Genomic DNA, 22,054 nt, shown 5'->3' on the forward strand with positions numbered 1-22,054 from the left:
GGCCTGGGCCTTGGAAGGACCTGTGGTTTCTGGGAGGCCCGGCCATTCCAGAGGGTGGGACGGGGCAGCCTCATGTTGGTCAGACCTCCAATCCATCCCAAACCTAAGCAAACATAGCCGGCCCAGATCCACAGGGCGTGGGTCTATGGGTCTGTGGTTTGCGGGTTTTTGTTTTGTTTTTCTTGAAGATTTTTTTTTAAGCTATGCTCAGAGCCTTTGGTGGACTGTACCACAGGACCCTGCAAGGGCACCTGGGATTAAAGGCTGGAGCAGAGCGAGGTGGGGCCAGGGAGGGGGAACCGGAGGTCGGGGGAGAGAGGCAGCTAGGAAGGGTGGAGAGTTGGAAGGGTCAGGGGGTGACGTCAGGGTCAGAAGTCAAGGACAGTCACATACCGGGGGCCCAGGAATACCAGGTGGGCCTTTAGGGCCAAGGAGACCTCGAGGTCCCTGCAATCAGGTGAGGGGAAGAAATGACATGCATGGGCAAGAAATAATGTGTGCCTTTTGTATCCATATCCCTCCCCTGGCATCCCCAGAGCTCCACCACTGGTCCCCTAGTCACTCACCGACTCTCCAGGCAGTCCCCGAGGCCCAATCTCCCCATCATCTCCCTGGAGGAGGAGGACATGATGAAACAGCCTCACCCTCCACACCTCTCCCATACTGACCCCCTGCCCTGGCCACAATACTTACCTGCTCTCCATCCTCACCAGGGGGTCCAGGAAGGCCCTGGGCACCAGTATCACCCTGGAAAATGGGGACCAGGTAAGAGGGGCCTCAGAGCCCCCAGCACAGACACTGACCCTCTTCAATTAACCAACCAGTTTCATCCATTGAGCTCCTGCTGGGACCCTCAGCCTCCTTCCCTTGCCTTGCACTCCCTACCCCTCCCACCCCTCCACAGAAGGCCTACACCCTCATCACAATGCACTACCCCCAATATACTCACCCGGTGTCCCTTCTCCCCAGGGAGCCCTGGGAGTCCATCAAAACCTCGGTCACCCTAGGGGAAGAGGGGCAGCCCAGGTGAGGTCCTAGCTCTTTTCCCTCCTCATCCCTCCCTCCTGTGTCCTGAGTGGGGAGGTGCCACTTCATGGGGAAACTTTGGGAACTTGGTCATCCCCAGAAAACAAATGAGCTTAGACGGGGCTGGAAGTCACAGGCATCAGAGAGGGACCCAGGCCTGTCACCTTCACTCCAGGTTCTCCAGGCATCCCTCGGGCTCCATCAGCACCTGCTCGGCCCTGGGGTGCAAAGGAAGTGTCAGAGCAAACAGAGGCATAGTCCCCTACACTCTGAGTCCTGTCTCCCACCCACACCCACCACACCCCCACTCACCCTTCGCCCAGCCTTCCCAGGAGGGCCTGTAAGACCTTGAGGTCCTCTGGGGCCCTGGTGAGAGAGAGTCAGGGCAGGGTTAAAGAGCACAGACAGAAAGGGAGGCACTGGATGGGGGATCAGATGGGTGGGGCTTGCCACCTGAGGTCCTAGGTCTCCTGATTCTCCTTTCAGGCCAGGGCTCCCAGGTTGTCCCTGGGACAGAGAAGAGAGAGTGGCTATGTTGAAGGACACACACAACAATGACTTCAAAGCACTCCCCAAAAGTAGCAAAATAACTTTTTTTTAAAGATTTTATTTATTTATTTGAGAGAGAGAGTGAGAGAGCATGAAAGGGGAGAAGGTCAGAGGGAGAAGCAGACTCCCCAAGGAGCTGGGAGCCTGATGCAGGACTTGATCCCAGGACTCCGGGATCATGACCTGAGCCAAACTGAGCCACCCAGGCGCCCCGCAAAATAACTTTTAACTTGGTCCCTTTCCAGAATTATCCATACCCACACACACAAATAAAGAACTCTCTACCCCAATATCAAACAAACTCACCAAGGGTCCAGGGCGGCCTGTGTATCCCATGGGGCCAGGGGGTCCCCGGAGCGCCAGCTAGGGGAGCAAGGGACACGGCAGATCTGAGGAAGAGGCATCAGGAGAACTCCCAACCCCAGCACACGCTCCAAATTCAGCTTTCCACTCTTTTTTTTTTTTTTTTAAGATTTTACTATTTATTTGACAGAGAGATCACCAGTAGGCAGAGAAGCAGGCAGAGGGTGGAGGCAGGGGGAAGCAGGTGCCCTACTGAGCAGAGAGCCTGATGTGGGCTCAATCCCAGAACCCTGAGACCATAACCTGAGACTTTAAAGGCAGAGGCTTAACGCACTGAGCCACCCAGGTGCCCCTCAGCTTTCCACTTTTACTTCTCATTCCATTGCCTTGTATTCTCCCCAACCTACCTCCCTTTCAGCCCCAAACCAACCAGACCTTACCTGCCCCACATTTACTCCAACCTACCCTTCCAACTCCTCCTAAAGTCCACTTGCCCTCCATACCCATCCCTTCACCAACATCCCCTCCAGCCTTACGTACCCGTGCCTGCTGCAGAATTGCCTGGGCCTGAGCCTCCTGGGCTGCCACCACAGGACCCTTGTCACCACCACCACTGCCAAACCGGAACTGAGGGGTAGAGAGAAAGAAAGGTCCATATTCTCTTCCAGGAAACTCATGTAACCCTCCCAGTCAAAGGCTTCATCCAGCACTTCTCCCCTTTTCCCAGGTGCAGAGACACCCCCTGCCCCGTGCCCTCCTCCAGTGTCTCCCGTGGAAGGTTTTCAGACAATCATGTATAAGTTTTCAGAAACTCTACTTCTGTCTCCCTGCCCCCGGCCCCACTCTCTGTCTTCTTCCTTCAGAAAAACTCTCCTTTGTTTCCAGAGTCCCCGAAATGTGGATTTTCTGCCAAGTTCTAGACAATCCATGTTTGGTTCTGGGTCCTCTAATGAGGCCCTAGTCCATCCACCTCAAAGATCAATCTCTTTGTGTTAATGGTTTTTCAAGACTCCTCCTTAGCTTTCCTGGTCTTCTGGTTCTTGATAACAGAACAGTTTCCCCTGCCCCTCCCATTCCAAAGCCCAGAAGACAACTCACTGGAAGCATGAGAGATGTGCCAGGAGGTCCAGGGGCCCCATCCGATCCAGGGAGCCCTGCTCGGCCAGGGGGGCCCTAGAATAGGGAGAAAATGAGGAGAGGTGGACAGTTAGGGAATGTTAGGGTCTTGGCATCAGTGTGAAACCCTCTACAGAATAAATATAAACTTCCCTATATCTTTCCTGAACCGTCCTACCCTCATACAGAAAAATAAGGGTGAGATACCAGATTACTCCCCTCCCCAACCAGAGCCTGTCCTCTCTTCTGGGTGTTGGGGAGCACACCAACCCCTTGTTCATTAATCAGCCATTTAATGAGGAATTACTTAGCTTGGCACCCCTGTTGGGTACTAGAGGCTCCTCTGCAGTCCTCGGCACACACATACACACATGCATGCATGCACGCACGCACTACTCCCTTACCCTCTCACCAGGGTCTCCAACTGGGCCTGGGTTGCCCTGGATGCCAGGGGGACCAATCAACCCCTGAGGAACAAAAAAGGAGTGGGTCAGGTATGGGCATTCAGATAGAAGAGGGGTATGTGACTGAGGAGTGGTCTCTACAAAAGAGATTTGAGGATCTGGGAAGCTTTGGAAGGACTCTCCAGAGTTCTGAGAAGGAGGCCTGGGCATATGTGGGGAAGACATAGGTGAATGTGTAAGAAGGGTCTCTGAGAAAAGAATGGAGGCTAATGGGTCACAGCTACACTTACCGCAGGGCCTTCTGGGCCAGGAGGCCCCTCTACTAGCATACCCTGTAGAACCAAAGGTCAAAAGTCAGAGGCTACAATGCTAGCACCCCCACCTTCTTTTCTTCTTCCCCCTGCCTTCAGCTCAGTGACCAACAGTGACTTACAGGTTCCAGCACCGCAGGCTCCCCCTTCTCTCCCTTCAGCCCCCGGGGTCCACGGGCAACCTGAAGAAGACACACATGTAACCCCCAGTGGGGCCTGTGAGCAGCCAGGACACCAGGACTGTTCCCATCCCAACTCCCACCTTCCTTCACTCTCAGATCCTCTGGAGACCTCCCCAACCCTATGTGACTGCCTCTTCACAGACCTCCTAGGTCTTCCAAGGAGACCTCAGAGCTCTCCACCTCCAATTCCCAGCTCCATCTTAGCAAAGAAACTTCCTCATTTCCCTGACAACCTCTTTCAGGAAGATCTTCACACACTTCCCGGAATTCCAAACCACATCCTTAACCTTCCCAAACCTTCTTCTGGAAGACCCTGCCCTATTCTCCAAGCTCCCTTTGACTCCAGGAATCTTTAGAACTTTAAGAAACTATCAGCTACCTCACCCTTACTGCAATCTACCAAATAAGCATCTCTCTAAGATTGTAGATTGATTTTTATTGGGGTTTGAGGGAGAGCATGGATCCATATGAGAGTCTGACATAATCTAAGAAGTCTTTTCTGGGGAAGAGAAAGTATATGCCCTTATGCACAGAAGTTTTCTTAGAATTTCAAAGGGGCAAGTTAAAAACTCTACAGAGGTTAAACACCCATACTCTAACTACAAATGGAAGGCAGTCCCCACTGATACCCCAAAGTCAGACCTCATAACTGGTTTTTAGAAAGATACAGCTCTTGGGCTATTGCTCAAGCCCCTGAGCAGACCCCCAGTTCCTCTCCCAGCAAGGACACTACATACTTCCTCCTGCCCTCATTTATTCTCCAAGCCCACCAGTTCCTTCTTTTCCACGCTTCTCAGATGCCCACCCCCAACACTGAGGCCAGAACCAAGATACGGATGGGAAGAATGGAAATCATTCTCCACTCCCCCAACTCTCCCAACAAAGACCTTCAGAATCCACCCCTCCACCTCCATCCTGACCAAACAGCAATGATGAATTTTCAAACTCTCCCATAATCCCATATCAACCCCAAATTTCCAGAAAGCAGCAAAAGGGAAAGGCAGCATAAGGTCAAGGGTGGCAGTATTAGAGAAGGAAAGTGTGGGACAAGGCAGCAGGGTAGAGGAGGCAGCTCTAATTGCAAGGCAAGCAAAAGATGAGTAGAATAGACAGGAAATTTCCCAGCTGAGAGGGAGTGGTTGAAGACATGGGAAACAATTAAGGGAGACATTTCAAAGGGACAAACACTTGGAAGCAAGAATGATGCCAGGGCCAAGAAAAATTAAAGATGGCCAAGATGGCTAGAAAATGAACTGGACAAACAGGAAGTGGTTGGACAGACAGGAAGCAGCCAAGAAAAGAAGATCCAGGAAGTGGACCTTCAACAACAACATGGCTACCATGACCAAGAGAAAGAAGTTGTTCACAAAACAGACAAAAAGTGACTCCTGGAAAGGTAATTCTTCCAGAAAACACAGACATCAAGGCTAGTACACACAGGAAGTAGCCATGATAAATATCTAGGCCCACAGTGGAAACTTTATTATTTGGATGACCTGAGACACACAGGAAGTGGCTTATTAGCAAAGGAAATTGTTACAAGACAGCATGAAAAACTAACGCCAATACATAAATAACTCCCTTTCAGTGCAAACTGTCACAGTCACCAAGATGGATGCCATGGCCAAGGAAGACAGGAAAGGACAGACAGGGAGTGACCCGTAGGTTAGAAAACATGACATAGGAAGTTAGATCATTTGGCAGCAACATGGATAGGAAATTGTTTTTACCAAGAAGAAATGATGGAGACAGACTGACAATGGAAAAAAATAGGGGATTATTGGCCAAAAGCTTTATGAAATACAGCTTGATTGAGATAGAAAGTGGCCAAGAAAGATAGGAAGTGGTTATAGGATTAAAAAAGAAAAAAAAAAAATCCCAATTGCCCTGGACAGAAGGATCCATGAGTTGTCACAGGGCAAGATACTTGGCAGGGGAAAGCAGAAAGTCATCCTTTCAAGCAACATATACATCTTATGTGAACAGAAAAAGGTGACTCATCAATGGGAGATAGCTTGCAGCCAATAGACAATAATCAGAAACAAGAGGAAGCAATTCTTACAGCTCCCACTGCAGGTCAAGAACGGAAGAGGAGCTCCTTTCACTTACGGCTCCCGAGGGGGCTGTCTCCGCAGACAGGGCAGGGCCAAGTTCCGTCTCCTCACGATAATCGTCCCCATAGCCATAGGTGTAATCGTAGGGCCCTGCTGGGGGGGTCTGTGCCACCCTCCCCATATTCCTCTGTCAGGAACCTGTCGGCTGTGGAGGGGACCTGGAGATCTGTCTGCTCCTTCCCGGAGATGGGGAGGGAGAGGGGTAGATGGGGGCATTAGGGCTGAGAGGAGGTTTTCCCTGGACCCGAAGGGTGTGGGGTCTGGCCCAAAGAATTCTGGGGGTAACTGGGACTGGATTTTTTCTCCCAAAGAAAGCAAGGGAAGTGGTTGTTTAGAAAGGGGAGGGCCATGAAAGGCCCCAAATGAGGAGGGATGCCCCCCAAAATGAGCCTGGTGGGAAGAAATGATAAATTACAAGAAGGAAGAAGAGTGGCCAGAGGGCTGGACACAGAGTAGACAGTCTGTGGAGATAATGGTAGACAAAGGAGTCCAGAGAATAATCAAAGAAAAGGATGTAAAAACAGAACAGAAAAAGTGACAAGATTGGACAGAAGACTCCTGGGAACAGAAATACGATGAAAACCTTTTGACACCAACATGGGGAAGAGGTTGTTCCAGAACCAAAGACTAATGGAAGGAGACATGGACACTGAAAAAAAATGGCTGTGCTTAGAAAGACAAGCAGGCCAATAGGTCTGGAGTGACTGGAAGACCACAAATGGATATGACAAAGAGCCCTCCGACCAGAGGAAGAGTTGATTCACCAAGATGACGTGGGGGTAAGAGGAGTGGGTCACAGATGTCCACTGCCCCCAGCTGGCATGAGGGTGGGGGATGGAGTTACCTCCTCAGGGGGTGGCAAGGGGCTCGATTCCAGGATTCCTTCCTCTTCACCTGGGGTGGGGTCCTAACCCCAAGGAGAAGGGGGAGAAGAGTAATATGGGGCAGAAAGGAAGAAGAGAGGTTAGCAGGAGGGGAGGCAAAGCAGCACCTTGTCCCTCACTGTGGGTAGTGTCTGTACTGGGGCGGTGGGGGTAATCTCAGATCTTGCAGCCCCTTTGGAGGGGGGACAGTTTGGGGAGAGTAAATCTCCGAGGCCATAGAGGTTTGGGGGCACAGATCTGGATGCCCCAGTTCTACCTGCCGGTAACCGCTTCCTCTGGTCCTGGGGGGGGCCCGGGCAGTGGGGGGAGCTGCCCGCCGAGCTGGGCGTCTGAAGGGGGGAGGCAGGCCCCGCGCTGGGCCGGAACCTCCAATTCGAGAAGGCCTCCGGCCTGGTGAGGGGGGCGCCTGCCGGGCTGCTGACCTCTTGGCAGGTGGGGTAGGCTTTCTGGGAGGGGTCCGATGCCCCCTGGGGGGAGGGGGAGCCCTGCGGCTGGGGTTCGGTGGTCTCTGTAGCAGAGAGACATGGGAGGGAGCAGTGAGGACACTCCCATAATCTAAATAAATGATGTCTCTCCCCAAATGTTAAGAGGGGTGGAAGGTGCCATAGGAGATGTTTCCAGGGGTGGTGGGAGGAAGGGAAGAAATAAAGGGGTCCCTCAAGTTTACCTGATAATCAGGGGTTGTCCCTGTAGTCATCACATCGTAATAAGGGGTCTCGTAGTCATAGTAGAAAGACTCAGTGGGCTGGGGTACGGGAAGGGGCAATGGGAACGGTAGGAAGAGGGAGGGGTATAAGAGTGAGTAGAGGGAGAGGAGGGGGTGGTGTGGGGGTTTGGAAATGGGGTAGGAGTTAGGGATGAAAGGAGAGGTTGGGGTCAGGAGAGAGATGGGGAGAGATGGGGCCGTGGGTCCCACATGTGGGACAGAGGTAGACATGATTAAGAGATTGACCCTCCAACCTTCAGACCACTGACCCCAGATCATATCTGTCACCTTAACTATCTGGATGCCACCCAATCCAGCATCTCCTTTCCCTCCCTCTCCTTGCCACCACCCAGCCCTTTATTCTGCACCTCCACATGCAGGGGACAGAGACTGGGGCCCAACACAGAATTTCATAGACCCAGCACTCTTCTGGGATTTTCTCTATCTCCTGCTCCTCCCCATTTCTCCTCCTAGGTCTTACTGTCTCAACGTTTCTCCCCGGTTCTGTCTCTCCCCTACTCTGCTCACCCATCCTCTGTCCCCGCATCTTATCCCACACACACACTGCCCCCCAATCTCTTAATTCAAGGAAGGGATGGGAAACCCAAGGACACAGTTCCAGGAAGACTGGTGGAGGAAAGGAGACACGAGCAGGGGACACAGCTCCCAGCCATGAAGTCTTTCATAATGACTCTTTTTATTTTTAATTGAAAATAAAAAGGTTGATGAATGAGGACTGGGAAGAGGGAGTGATGGTTGGGAGAGGGAGGCATGGTTAGAGTGGCTCTAGTGGAGGGGGGACAGGAGCCCAAAACAGGATGGGGAGCTCTGGAACATTGGGGGAATTCCCCTGGGGAGGTGTCTGGGTACTTTTCTTCCCTGGAGTGTGCTGTGGTTTGGGGTTCGCCCAGCTCCCTCACCTGTCGCTGAGGTTCCTGGTTTTGTGGCCTATGAAGTCTTGATGGCTGCTGCTTTGGAGATCTCTGGGCCCTGTGAGACTGTTGTTTCTGAGGTTTCTCCCTCCAAGCTCCTTCACACTCCAGCTCCTTCTGTTCACAGGATTCGTAGGCAGCTTGCACCCCTGGGGCAATGACAAGCTCCTGGATGTCACCCTGCAAAGACATGGAGGATGAACTTCAAGGGAGGGAGGCAGAGAGAGTTTCAGAGACAGAGGATCAAGTCTGGGATGCAGGGTAAGAGCCAAAACTAGGTAAAAGGACATAATGGGAGAAGGTCATTATCCGCCCTCCCATGTACACAGCCCTTTTCAACTTTCAAAGGACCTTCTCATCCATAATCCCACTTCACCACAACTGGAAAATCAGTAGAACAAGGATATTTATGCCTATTGTTCAAATATTCCATTCAGGAAAGCTCAACCGTGGCAATGACTGGCCCAAGGTCACTTGTAATTGTAGACTCAGGGAATTCATGCATTCCAACTCTAAATCCAACACTGTTTGTCCACCCCCTGCCCTTTGTGGTAATGCATGGACCTTTCCACAATGGCTTCTGGAAACAGTGGCCAAGCCTTAGTTTCTTTGACTTTCCAATAAAAGTAATGATTAGAATTCTCAGGACCTCTAAAAATGGGGGAGAGGGAAGACACTTTTGAATTCCAATGACATTTGTTTGAGCCCACACATGATTCTTTGCATACCCTGCCTTGCATTATTGTTTGGGGTTATTGTCTCATCTTCAAAGAGGAACTGGGAGCTCCTGAGAATAATGGAGACCTTATATTACTCTTCCGTGTTCTCCTTGACACTGGGACAACAGGTGTTCAGAGAATATGGATTGGCTGGGTGGGTGGATGGTTGGATGGATGGATGGATGGATGGATGGATGGATAGGTCAGTGGGTGAATGAATGGGGCTCAAATGCATGACTGACTGAATGGGAGGGTTGGTGGATGGTGAATGAGTGAATGGGAGCATTGGTGGGTAGATAAATGGAGATATGGAGTAGAGGAAAGAAACTGGTACGCAGAGAGACTAATGGAAGTGAAATATGTGAATGAATGAACGGTTGGATGGAGAGTGGGTGGGTGAGGAGATGGGTGGGTGAGTGAGGGGATGGATGAATACATGCATATGTACACCTCATATGCATGGGTAGATGGGCTGGGTGGGTGGATGGATGAGTGAATAAATGGATGGGTTAAAGATGATAGACTGATGGATGAGTGAAGAAAAAAGTGGCTGAGCAGAGAAGATGGGCAAGGGATAGATACAAACCTGAATGCTTGCTCGGTGAGTGAGTACATAAATGGATGGGTGGGTGTTAGATGAGGATATGAATGGGTGGGTGTAGATAAAGAGACTGGTTGAAGGGATGAACAGATAGGCAGACTCATGAAGACTGATAAAGGCAGCTGTCCTGCCATATAAGTGGGCACCTAATTCTTCAACAGAGAAAATTAGCCCCGGGGATAGGAAATGCAAATAGAGATTCATGAGGGCTCGAATGAAGGGCTAGGCTCTAAGAAGATGGAGTACTAGGGCCAGAAGGGCAATGGGCACAAGATACGGGACAAGCAATCATTCTGTTCTCTATGTTCTGCTTACCTCAAACACTTCTTCATCCAGGATGCGGGCACCAAAGATAATCACTCCATGAGTGTCCAACAGTGGGCGAGCACTTCGGGGGAGAGGCCGGGTGACCCGCTTCTTGCAGTCAACTATGAGGGTGACAGACTGGCCCTTCACAGCCACAGCCACACGGTGCCACCTGGTCATGGGCGGGGGGAGTGGGTCAAGTGATTGACTGAGGGTGGATGGAGTCAACAGGACTGGAGAGCAGTTGATGGAAAGGTTGGAGCCAATGATAATAGTAGCAGTAATCCAAGTGGCTCTATACTGACTGTTTACAATGCACCAGGTACCAGACAATACTTTCCTCATTTGATTGTCGTGATTCTATCATCCTTATAGCCATAGAAACTGAGGCTTTAAAAAGTTCACCTGCCCAAGGCATAGACTAGTACTACGTACAAGGATTTAAACACTAAAGCCCAAACCCTGGGCCAGAAGTGTAGGAAGTTTGGGCAATAGGTAGGTGAGGTGAGACCAAAAAGGTCAGTTGGGGTTCTTAGTTCAGGGAGTGGGGGTTCTGGGGTCAGTGGTCCAAGGAGACGTCCTGAAGGGACAGTCCAGGCAGACCAGAGGAGCAAAGTGACTTACTTGCCATCTGCTAGGCTGAGGCCTCTGAAGACTGGCTGAGCTGGGGGTCGAGGCTGTCCAGTCTGGTCCTCATACAGGAAGCGGAATGGTCGGCCAAGCTCCAGGCCCAGCTGTTGGACACCCTGGGCACTGTAGAGAGTCAGGAGGGGAGCCTGGAGGCCAGGGCGGGTCCGGACAGCAGTCAGCAATGAGAAATCTTTGGGAAAACCTCCTGGTACCCGAGAGAGACACAACCAGGTGGAATGAGAGGCAAAAAGAACCATAAAACCTTTCCCTTACGGTGTCTGACTCTAGACCCCACCCCATGGCCTCCCCCAGCTCTCCCTACTCCAGCATGTCACCCATACCTGGGAAGAGCTGGCGGGTGGGTGCACTGAGCTGGGCAGGACGGGATACTCGGTAGGCCACATCAGCTGGACAGATGCCTCTTGCCCTCCGGACGCCATCAGGAAGGGAGGGGAACCTCAGGGCCCGGAGCACATCCACAGGCGGTGTACCTGGGAGAGTCCATGAGGATTAGGAGAAGGGACACACCTTCAGGAGGGCCAAGATATGGGGGCATTTGGGGTCTGGAATTCAGCTTCCTGGAGCTCAAGCTCCCTGAAGGCAAAGGTCACCCCTCCCTTACCTGCCCCCAAATGGACCCTGAACAGATGGGAAACCAGAATCACCTGGAAGAGGGCAGCACTGGCCCTGTGTTCAGTTCCAAGTAACCCCTGCCCCTCTTGTTCCCAGTGTGTCTTGTTCCCAGTGCTCAGTCTCTCCTGATCTCTGTCTTTCAACCTATGGATCTCTCTCCACTCTCCACCATTTCCCCTTCTCTGTCTCTCTCACTCTTCCTTTCTCTACATCTATTGATCTTCCTGTCTCCCTGTCTCTTTGGTCTTCTTCCACCTCCCTCCCGCTCCTTCTATGGTTTTTTCTCCCCCTTATTTGTCCCTCTCTCACTCCCTTTCCATATCTCTGGGTCTCTGGGTCTCTGGCCTCTTTCCCGTATCTCCAGCACAAACAACATCTGGGCAATCGATCATTCTGGGCACAGGAGGTGCTGGCTGGGGGTGGGGGGGGCGGCACTTGGGAGCGAGCAGAGAGGCAGATCTATGGGGATGGGGCTTCAAGCTGCTTCAGTGCCCGCGTTTGGGGAGGTGGGGACAACTCTGACCATGCTGAGGATGGAGATAGCAGAAAGAGCCACCCCAGGAGCCTGTGCCCCTGGCTCAGGAGATGGGCTGTGGGGCGGGGGGGGTGGCGGGGGGAGCTGCCATGAGGAGCCGAAGCAGGTCCAGGGCCCAGAGCCACACATCTGTTGATCCCATCAGAGTCCTTGCCCAACCCCAGGCAAGCTCCCCGAACCTGGAACTTCAACCCTGCCCCACTACCCCCACCTCTCAGATCCAAAGATTTGAGACCCAGGCCATCCCTTCTATCCACCTAGAATTCAGCTTCCTCAGGCTCAAACTGACTGGAAGACAAAGGTCACCTTTCCTTCACTTGCTCCCCGGTACACACACTCCTCACGCCATCAGGTCCAGATTGGAAAAATCCCAAAGAAAGTCCAGCAAAATTTTCATAGAAGCATGGGGCAGGGCAGGGGCCAGAGCGATCAGGAGAGCAGAGCTGGGTGGGGTGGGTGAGGTGGGGCGGACATGCAGAGAAAAGGCCCTTTGAGTCCAGGAGCCGGGAAACCACGGCCTTTCCCTCCCCTTCACCACCCCCCCTCGCCCGAGCCTGGCCCCTGAGTGTGGCAGCTCCGCAAACACCAACACACAAGGGCTGCTTTGAGAGAGGAAGGGTGAGTGAGACAGAGACACAGAGACTCACAGAGACCCCAGGCCAAGGAGACCTCTGAGGCCCCCGCCTTTCACCAAACCCCACAGGAGAATAGTTCCATCCTATAGACAACCTACCCACAGGTCTGCCCACCTCAGGCCACATATGTGCCCACTGACTCTGGCCTCGGTCTGCCCCACAGGCTCCTCTCAGGCAGCCCCAACACCCCCCCTACACTCTACCTTTGGTCCCCGAATACCCCCCTTATTTTTACTCCTGTGAATTCCACACCAGCCCATTTCCCTATAGAGTCCCATCTCTAGCCACTCAGCCCCAAAATAAAAAAGACAGTCATCTTAACCATCCCCCATCTCCATGCTAGAGGATTCCTTTCCTCCTTGAAAAAGGCTCCAAGAGTCCACAGACATGGCACACTTCCATTTCCTGTCCCTCAGCCTCATGCTCCTCGCATCTTGGAAGTTCTTCTTTCTGTGATCTAATCTAAATCCTTTATGCTGCTCTTCTGACCATTTTCTCTCCAGAACGAAGAAGAAATGAATAGTAGAGTTATATGCAAATCAGCCTTCAGTGTTGCCGGGAGGGGGAGGCTTGTTCCTGCCTGCCCAGGACCCAGGTACTCCCAGCCCCCTTCTCTCCGGCATCAAATCCCTTTCCTAGGCGCCAGGACTTCTGGATCCTGGGAAAAAGAAGGAAAAGATTGGGGTTGTGGACACCAGGGTCCCAGGGGAGCCCCGCTGGCCAGAGGGGGAGGGGTGGGGCAGGAATGCAAAGAGTTGGCTCCTGCCTCAGACACCTGATCCCAGCCTGTCCAGCGGCTGTCCTGTTGGCAGCCAGCCCCAGTGCTCCCCAGAGCCAGCCGCGTGGCAGCAAGGAGGGCACAGGGAGGGGGAAGGGGATGCTGTCCGGGAAGCCAGTGGGACAAATAGTCCAGGGGTCCCTTCTTTCTTTGCGTACTAGGCTCTGCGATGACCCACAGATGCTCCCCTCTCACCCCAGACATATAGATAGGAAAGCCTAGAAGACATACACACAATGCTCACCCATCAATTCTGACATCTGCCTCCCCACCCCAGCATCTGCAGGACCTGGCACACCTTCCGCTCTCCCTGGAGAACCCCCAGCACCCAGTCCCATTCTTTAAGGTGAGCCTTCACCTTTCAGCCTTACCTGCCCTCTCCCGGTCCCTACAAGGAGGCAAAGAGATTCCCCCTACCTTGGTTCCCAGGGACCCAGGTGACCTGCCCTCCACCCAGGACCCTTAGCCCCCAAAATCCCCTTCTTGGATTTAGAAGCTCTGCCCTAGGCATCAGCTGTCCCCTACCCAGGGGGATACTGAGAGCTGGAGCCTGACTCCGAGGACGCAGGCGTCGGGGACTCCTCTTACCTGCCCTGGCGGGGACCGCGCTCAGCCCCAGCACCAGCGGTACCAGCAGGAGGAGGCGATGGCAGTGGCTGCATCGCTCCATGGCTGGCGACCCGAACACCGGGTCCCAGGGACCTACGGGCGGCCAGAGGCGCAGAACGCCCCAAAGCTGACAAGAGAGAATAAGCAGGCTCTGAGCCTCAGACGCTGGGGTCCCGCGGAGGTCAGAGGCTGTCGGGTACCGACAGCTCTCAGCGGCCCACCTCCATGCAACCGGGCGCCCGTCGGGGCTCTGGCGCCACTCCTTCCTCGGTGGCCGCCGCTCCTGTGTGTCCCCGGCCACCCTAGCGGCCCAGAACCCCCACCCCGCCCCCGGCCCAGCCCAACCCAGCCCCAGCCTCCAGCCGCCCGCCCACAGCCATCGAGGGGAAACCCCACCCTCGGTCTCCACCTGGTTGGGGGTGGGAGGACGGGAGCCCTCCTTCGCTGACCCTCGGACTGCCCTCCCCTGCTCCTTGCAGACTGAATGGCCTGTACCCAAGATTACCTTTTCGGGAACCCCGGTATCTCTTCCCTTGCCGCTTCCTTTTCTAGGACTCAGGGGTCCAATCAAAGCCCCCACCCCAACTCCCTCCCACCTGGGGGCCCAGAGCCCCTTTTCAGCTGTCCTGGGAGGGACTTAGGGCACAGTGGGAGGGGAGAGGCGGGCCTGGGGGGGGGGGTCTCTACCTCCCCCCCCAATCAGGTCTCCATAATTACTTCCCCTCGCCCCTCCCAGTGTAATTACAGAGCCGGCCTGGGGCGGGGGTATTTATAGACTAGGCTATAGATAGCGACTGGGAACCTGCTACCCGACGGCTGCAAGGGGCAGGGCGGGGTGGGGGTGGGGGCAGGTGGTTACAGGGGAGGCAGAGGGACCCGGCGTGGGGGAAGATACCGCCAGAGACTGGACAGCCCGACACACGCAGGTTAATCAGGTCCAATGAGATGAAAACGGGGGGGGGGGGAGGGGGGGGGGGGGGGGGGGGGGGGGGGGGGCGAGGTCAGGGAGTCCGGAAGCCCAGGTGACAAGGGATCCAGCGGGGAGATGAGGGGGCCGTCGAAGCTCGTTGGAAGAGCGCAGGGAAACAGGGTTACTCAGGGACGAGAGGCCGACTCTGGGCGAGCAAAGCCCGAGGAGGCCAGGGCGCTCAGAGCCCGGAGAGCCCCCACGGACGGGCACGGCGCCCGGTCTGCCCGGAGCCCGCGGCGCGGCGGGAGAAGACAGCAGCGAGCCCAGGCGCCGCCGCCCGCTGGCGCTAGGAGGGCGCAAGCGAACAAGGCGCCTTTGAGAATCAGCCGCCCCCCCTCTTCCTCCTCCAGCCGGCCCCGCCCCCAGGCTGGCACACCCTCTTCCCCCCTCCCCGACAAAGCGCGCCTTGTGTCCCCCACCCTGTGCCCGCCTCTCCGGCCCCAGGGAACCTCGGCGGCGGCGTCAAGGGAGCGCGTCCGAAACTCCCGACCGGATAACCCCCCACGCGCGGCCAATACAGTTACCTCAGTCCAGAAAACAGCGATTTAATTTGAAAGCTATTTTATGTGTGAGTGAAAGAGAAGGGAAAGGAACCCCAGAGAGAAGAGCTGCAGGGCAAAAGTCATGCAGCCCCAGCAGGCCATCTCTGCAGGCTGACCATCCCCCCTCAATTCTCAGGCCAGGGTCTTGTGTCCCCCAGGCTACACTGTGTGTGCCCAGGTCTGGGGGAGGGCTGTGAAGGGAAGGGCCTGAGGACTACTCACCAAACCATCCCCGCCCCACCCTGCCAGCACACCCCAGGCCCCTTCCCCTAGTTAGACAAGAAACGGTGGGGGAAGGGGTTGGGAAGGCCAGTGCTTGAAGGGCCCCAGGGACAGACCATCTCAGGGCCCACCCTTTCCCAAACACCACCTCCACCACTGGCATTTCTTAGTCAACCTGGGAAAGTACAGTACTTCTTTGAGTCTAACTGCAAGTCTCTATCCTCAGAGGAAATTAAAAATAGCAGATGGGTTCCTACATCTCCACCCACCCCTTAACCACCACCACCTTTTTATTTTTCAGTCTGATTGCAGCAGGAGGTGAAGTGTGAGAGGGACTCTGGACAGGAGACAGTGACAGGGCCCCTCCCTCTTCCAGAGTAGCCCCCACCTGCCAGGCTACTGTCAAGGCTGGCAAGGCCTCAAGGAAGGCCTGTCAGAGCACTACTCCCATGTCCATCAGTTTGGGGGGCCTGCCCCCCGATATCCATCTCTGAACGAGTTCCCATTTTCTCTCTTCGCATGGGTAGCTAAGTGAGGCAAGATGAGAAGGAAGCAAGGTCCTGTGAGCAAGGCCAATGCTTTGTGCTGGGGGAAGGAGAGATCGTTCCAGGCAGGGGGTGAGAAATCACCCCAAATCATGGCAGACCCAGACAAATTCAGAGACTCAAGGCCACTGAAGAGAGAGGTCCAGCCCTCACAAGGATCTGGGGTCCCCTCTGACTTGGGATATCACGCAAACCCCCTGGAGGGTTTATGGATCCTCTTGGAGGTCTCAGCTCTGCCCTCTACACCTCCCCCCACCGAGATTCTAGGGCATGGCCCCTCCCCACCATGCCCCAAGGCCAGAGTCCCCCTCGGATGCGTACTCCTCAGGTGAGGAGCACCACATTTGGGTCTGGGCTCAGGCCAGCTGGTGGGGAGCCTCAAGCATCTCCATGAGGAAGGTGTCAATGGGGGTGTCTCCAATGAGCTTGAAGAAAAACAGATGCTCTAGACACTTAAGGCCGATGGACCTGAGGGCAGGAAGACGTAGCAGCAGCTTGGCAAACCTGAGGGAGAGGCAGGAGAAGATAGCTGGAACCACATGGGCCCTGAACACACCCTCATGGCACCCAACCCCTCACCCCCACAGCTCCTTCTCACCGTCCCTGCTGCTCAGGGTACTTCTGCTTGCAATAGGTCTCCAGTGATGCGTACACTTTCTCCCGCAGAACCTCCACCTCGCTAGGATTGGAGAGGCCCTTGGCATCTGGGATGGCAGGGAAAAGAGGGGGAAGAAAGAAGACAAATCAAGTCAGAACAAATGTGGAGATGCAGCCCACACAATGTCCCTTCTGGGCCCCACCTACTGGCCCTTTACCAGATGCCTGGCAAGGGAAGCAGGGCAAGTTATGGAATGGGGTCAAATGGGAGCGTATCAGTGGATGTGGGTTTTTCTTGGTCAGCTGGGAGATTGCCGGGTTGAGGGGAATAGCTGGTAACTTAGGAGTCTCTGGAGAAGAGGAGGCTCCAAGGTTGCCTTGGTCTTGAGAGATAGGGGTGATCCTCCTCTTACCTGGATTGAACAGAATGATTGCCCTCAGGCAGCCAAGCTCTGTCTTGTCCATCCTCATGTCACGCATTTTGGACACTAGCTCTGTCAGCACCCTGGAGAGGGACCTGCAGGTCACTCAAAGGTCACAGCTCAGCCAGCCTTGGACACGGACCAGCCTATAGCCCCACCCCCTCTACCTACAGGCCAGCCCAGCCGAGGGCCACTGACCGATCGAAGATGGCTCCCACGCCTGCAGAATGGGCAGAGTTGCGGTGCACATGAAGACCTGTGGCGAGGAGGATGCCATCTCGGACATCAATGGATCGGTGGGAGAAGGAAGCAATGAGGAGCTCATTCCAGCCTGGGTTGGGGCAGCAAGGGTCAGGAGCCAGAGATCAGACCATGGGATTCAAAGCATATCAGGGGAAGAGAAGAAGAAGTGGTGAGGTCAATGAACTTGGGCCCCTTGGTATATAAGTATGCACTGGGGTCACTGAAGGTCAGAAGGTGAAGTAGGGGTCATATGTCAAGAGCTCAGGGGGATCCAAGGTCACTGACCTGCCCGGAGCAATATGACCTGGTCATCCAGAGGCAAGGAGGAAAAGTGTGGGATCCTCTTCGCCCACTCAACAAGCGTGAATAGCTGTTTGTCAGCTGCCTGACAGATGTTAGTCACAGGGTCATTTGGCTGCGGGGGATGGGGGGTAAGAGTTATGGAAGGTCTGGAGGTACAGTGGAAGCCCCCCTTGTAAGAGGTTTCTGACATCACCTCCTTAAAGGAGTCTCCCTTCAAAACCATCTGAACCAATTCTTGTAAGTCAGGCTTCTCCTCTGGCATTCGTGAAAACAATTATGCATTTAGAACTTGCCTGTGGTTCCACCACTGGGTTGTTTTGGGATGGGGACAGAGAAAACTATCACACCCACCTCGGATGTTTGAGAGACTTTGTTTGGCAGTACTTCCAGTCCCAGGCAGTGTTGGGGGGGAGGGTTGGGAGGGAAAGGGAGAGGAGAGGGAAACAGAACCAACCTAGACTCCCACCCCCCCATCCCCCATGAGGAAAGAGACTGGATTGACCCCATCACTCACGCTGCTGCCGCTACCCCCGGTTCCCCCAGGACCCTCAACGCCCTGGTCACTCTTCTGCTCCACAGCAAGCTCTGCCTCCAGGATCCTGTCCACAGGCATCTCCTCGGGGGCTCCCCCAGCCCCCTCCCCATCCCCATCCTTGTCCTTCCCCCGCTGACGCTCCTCCTGTACCGCTGGGGGTGGGAAGAGGAGGAAAAGAAAAAGGGGAAAGTCAATAGTCAGCGGTAAGGGGTTCTGAAATGTCCTTAGGGCCTTATCAAGGTTCTCATGGCCCTTAGGAAATATTTATAGGAATTGGGGAAGTCACTAGCAACTGGGGACCAGGGGCAGTCTGGAAGCAGGGATTATAAAAGGGCAGATAAATAAACCAAGAAGGAGGAGGGGAAGGGATGGTAAAGGATTAGGGAGAAAGTTAACATTTAAACTGAGGACCAACTACATGCTAAAAAATATGAAAACACATTTTAATATTCCCTCAATTATTGTGAGAATCCTGTGAGCTCTTATCCCTGTTATTAAAGATGAAGATTGTAGGGCTTGGAGAAGTTAGCTAGCTTGTCTAAGTTCACATAATACACAGTAAGTCATCCATCTAAATCCAGGTGTGCCTAACTGCAAATCTGATGCTCTTCTGATTCAACTAAGAGGCAGTGAAAGGATCACTGGCCTGGGTCTTCAAGGATGGGTTCTGATACCCCCTTTGTTACATGACCTTAGGAAAACTAGGCCTCAGGCTCATCTAAAAGGAGGGATTTGACCAAGATACTCCAAAGTGTCTGAAAATTCCAGAATCACACTTAAGAAGATAAAGAAAAGGAAGGCAGCCCTGAGATCTTCAGTAAAGTCTTTAACTTAAGAGAGTAGAGTCCCAGACTTTGGAGGAAGAACCATAGATAAGCAATCATTGTATCAAGGAGGAGGGACTATTCAGGTAACTGAAGGGGAGAGAGAGAAGCCCATCATGGCTCAGGAAATGTTAGCCTACCCTAGCACGAGGGAGGGGAGGGGTCATATGAGCAGGCAACAGAGGATACCCCCTTTAAGAAGGAAACTCAGGGACAAGAGCTGATGAGGGGAGAGAAAAATCAAATATCGCCCTCTAGAGGAGGAGAGAGAACAGTCCAGTCCTCCTGAGAGGTACAGTCTTGGGTTTTCTGCAGTCTCCCTCCACCTCCTCCCTCCTTTCCCACAAGGTAGCCCAAAAAGCTTGGCTGACTCAGGCCCTTACCCTCCCTCTTCATGCCGGTGGCCAGGCACTTCTGATAGCGGCAGTACTGACAGCGGTTTCGCTGGCGCTTGTCCACGGTGCAGTCCTTGTTGTCCCGGCACGAGTAGGTCAGGTCCTTACGGATGGTGCGCTTGAAGAAGCCTTTGCAGCCCTCACAGCTGTAAACCCCATAGTGTTTGCCTAGAAGGCAAGGGGAATAGCACCAACAAGGCTGCACGTAGATCCCTCACCATTAAGTCTCTTGCCAACTTCCCCCCAGCAAACTTAGCTTAAATCCATTGTGTGTTTACCAAATCCAGAGACAGAGGACCAGGACATAAGGGTCCTCCTCATTGTTCACTGTTCAAAACCCTATACCAACCTCCTCTTTCCTCTGACCATCCCCCATCCCATATTTGAGCTTCAGGTCCCTTACCTATCACCAGGCTTCCCCCCACCCACCTGCTCCAGTGCAACCCCATAAGCCCCTGGGAATCCCACAGGTGATGGTAAATGTCAGACACTCTCTTTCTTCCTCTCTGGTCATCCTCTGAGCCCCATACCTGAGCTTCGGTCCCCGCAGATTGCACATAGCCGTTTGCCAGCCCCAGGGCCACCTGGAGGGGGTGGACAGTGCAGGCCCCGAACCCCTAAGACTGGTGGCTTCACATCTTCAGGCGGGCCAGACCCACCCCCAGGGAGCGACACTGTTGAGTTAATCTGGGATGGGGGGAAATAGGGAAGTCACAGGGAGACTCATTGGGAAGGAGAATCTCTCAGAGGTCATGGAAATCATCCCTTACCACCTAGGCAGGGCCCTGCATTGCACATTACAGAGGACATTATTTACACTGCAGTCTACGTGAAGGGGAACCCCTGGAGCACAACCTCAAAGACGTTAGGCATACAATTCTCCCTGAAATTGTGCAATACAGGGGCCCTGAAGGGCAAGTATCTCAGGATGGCAGATGGGACCAAAAGGGCAAAAAAAACTGATAAATGAAAGGGACATCAGAATATTAAGGTTCTTTTACAGGGCTGGGGAGGAAGCATGCAGTGAAAGATCAGTCACCTCAGGAAGGGCAAGGGGTCTCACAAGGACCACAGGCCTGCCAGGATTAGAGGACTGGAAGGTCAGTGGGCCATGGGGAAGTTCACACAAGGATCTGGGGTCACAAGGAAAACAAGGAAATGAAAGTGGAGAGGCAGTCAGTGAGCCATGACCTCTCACCTGGGGACTGCTGACAGGCCCGGAGAATCCTGGGGGAGCTGGAGGGGGCAGACCAGGGGACCCCATGGAAGAGCTGATGACAGGGAAAGGGGAGCCCAGTGGGGGAGGTGGCATCGGGGGCGGGGGTGGGGCCCCAGAGCCTCCAAGGGAGGAGGCTGCTGAAGGGGGTAGGGGTAGCCCAGGAGGAGAAGAGGGAGGGGCCCCCTGGGGAAGGGGATTTGGGGAGGAACTGTCTGGGCTTCGGGAGTCTGAGGGAGGGGTACACACAGGCACAGAGACACACAGACAGAAAGACAAAAAAGAGAAAATGAGTCTTAGATCATCCAGTTGGAGACTTTAATTCTCTAATCCCCCACCGCACCCCACCCCACCCCATCCCACTCATCCTCATGTCCAGAAACACCCTGTTGTCAAACAACAGTTTAACTCCTAATTGTGGTGAGAGGAGGGGGTTGACAAAAGACAGGCTAGATCACGCGAGGGAGAATTCCACGCAATGCATTTGGTCACCCCAAGCCAGACATGTCTTATGTGGGTGGGGCAGCACGTGGGGTGGAACTGACGGCCCCTCCATTCCCAGCTTGTAGCCGGACTGTACAAGGAAAAGAGGCGGAAGAGACCCCTCCTAGGACGCAGGATCTGCCATCAAACGTCCAGAGTCCCCAAACTCAAGGACTCGTGTCCCACGCCCGGGACCTCCAGATTGCAGGGCCTCAAACAGCCAAAGCTAGGAGGGCGGAAGCTCCCCCTCCCCGCCCCGCCCCGGGGGGGAGGGCGCTAAGGCCCTCGGGAGGGAGGGGACGCATGTTTACAAACAAGGGGGCGGGAGCGCCAGGGAAAGCGCGCCAGGGGACGGGGGGAGGGGTCGCAGATAACGCGATCACTGGTTCGCCTGTCCATCCGCTAGGACACTCACCCCGCCCGCTGTCGCCCATCCCGTCCCGTCCAGCCTCCCCCGGCTCCGGCTCCGGGGTTTGTTGCTCTCCGGCTGCTGCCGCCGCCGCCGCCGCTGCGGGATCCAGCCAGGGCCGTCGCCGCCGCCACCGGGAGGCGACCCCACAATGCATTTCTTTTCGCACCCCCACCGGCCCACACTGCCCTGCGGCATGCCGCTCGGGGAGGAAGGGCGGGCGAGCAGCCCAAGACATGATTCTTGGCTGAGTGCAAGGATACCAAAGAGGTACCAGGGATTCCCAAGTATTGACCAGGGGACTAGCTGAGCACGAGGAAGCCCCAGAGGAAAAGACTCTGGGCTAAACCGGGTCAAATTAAGCGCTTCGCTCTG

At 54.4% G+C, this 22,054-nt stretch overlaps 2 protein-coding genes across 5 annotated transcripts in view; both read right to left on the bottom strand.

Annotated features, from left to right (window-relative positions):
• LOC111152193 (collagen type XI alpha 2 chain) overlaps positions 1-14,249 on the bottom strand; it is a 29,406-nt gene extending 15,157 nt beyond the window's left edge. Inside the window, 22 exon segments of the mRNA XM_022510584.1 lie at positions 394-447; positions 567-611; positions 694-747; positions 950-1,003; positions 1,191-1,244; positions 1,339-1,392; positions 1,480-1,533; positions 1,882-1,938; positions 2,419-2,505; positions 2,977-3,051; positions 3,399-3,461; positions 3,689-3,730; positions 3,832-3,891; positions 6,001-6,096; positions 6,098-6,181; positions 6,850-6,912; positions 7,557-7,634; positions 8,516-8,707; positions 10,163-10,325; positions 10,778-10,988; positions 11,125-11,274; positions 13,953-14,249. Coding sequence (XP_022366292.1) covers positions 394-447; positions 567-611; positions 694-747; positions 950-1,003; positions 1,191-1,244; positions 1,339-1,392; positions 1,480-1,533; positions 1,882-1,938; positions 2,419-2,505; positions 2,977-3,051; positions 3,399-3,461; positions 3,689-3,730; positions 3,832-3,891; positions 6,001-6,096; positions 6,098-6,181; positions 6,850-6,912; positions 7,557-7,634; positions 8,516-8,707; positions 10,163-10,325; positions 10,778-10,988; positions 11,125-11,274; positions 13,953-14,034 — 1,872 coding nt within the window. The 5' untranslated portion in view covers positions 14,035-14,249.
• Positions 14,250-15,470: 1,221 nt separating this feature from the next.
• Positions 15,471-22,031, bottom strand: LOC111152195 (retinoid X receptor beta). 4 transcript variants are annotated; one of them, XM_022510589.1, is made up of 10 exons: positions 21,686-22,031; positions 20,770-21,017; positions 20,102-20,258; positions 19,560-19,739; positions 18,332-18,504; positions 17,800-17,929; positions 17,470-17,602; positions 17,263-17,366; positions 16,851-16,956; positions 15,471-16,756 (listed from the first exon to the last, which is right to left on the bottom strand). In XM_022510589.1, exons 1-10 carry the CDS (start codon positions 21,915-21,917, stop codon positions 16,609-16,611), a joined length of 1,611 nt encoding a protein of 536 aa, XP_022366297.1. In that variant the 5' UTR covers positions 21,918-22,031; the 3' UTR covers positions 15,471-16,608. The 4 variants fall into 4 exon arrangements, with proteins under 4 accessions (XP_022366297.1, XP_022366298.1, XP_022366295.1 ...); XM_022510590.1 differs by having other exon boundaries at positions 17,263-17,354; positions 21,686-21,981; XM_022510587.1 differs by having other exon boundaries at positions 15,476-16,756; positions 20,611-21,017; positions 21,686-21,981.
• Between the last annotated feature and the right edge of the window lie 23 nt (positions 22,032-22,054).

This window comes from Enhydra lutris, unplaced genomic scaffold, assembly GCF_002288905.1.
Source record: "Enhydra lutris kenyoni isolate GAN:26980312 unplaced genomic scaffold, ASM228890v2 scaffoldscaffold28, whole genome shotgun sequence".
NCBI classification, from domain to species: domain Eukaryota; kingdom Metazoa; phylum Chordata; class Mammalia; order Carnivora; family Mustelidae; genus Enhydra; species Enhydra lutris.

Excerpts from the sequence above, each read along its gene's own strand:
- LOC111152195 (XM_022510587.1), bottom strand. The coding sequence starts at position 21,917 with ATGTCTTGGGCTGCTCGCCCGCCCTTCCTCCCCGAGCGGCATGCCGCA. Across the intron at positions 21,018-21,685 it reads GATGGGCGACAGCGGGCGGG|ACTCCCGAAGCCCAGACAGT; the intron begins GTGAGTGTCCTA and ends CCCCTCCCTCAG. Across the intron at positions 17,930-18,331 it reads CCGGGGGTAGCGGCAGCAGC|CCAAATGACCCTGTGACTAA; the intron begins GTGAGTGATGGG and ends CATCCCCCGCAG.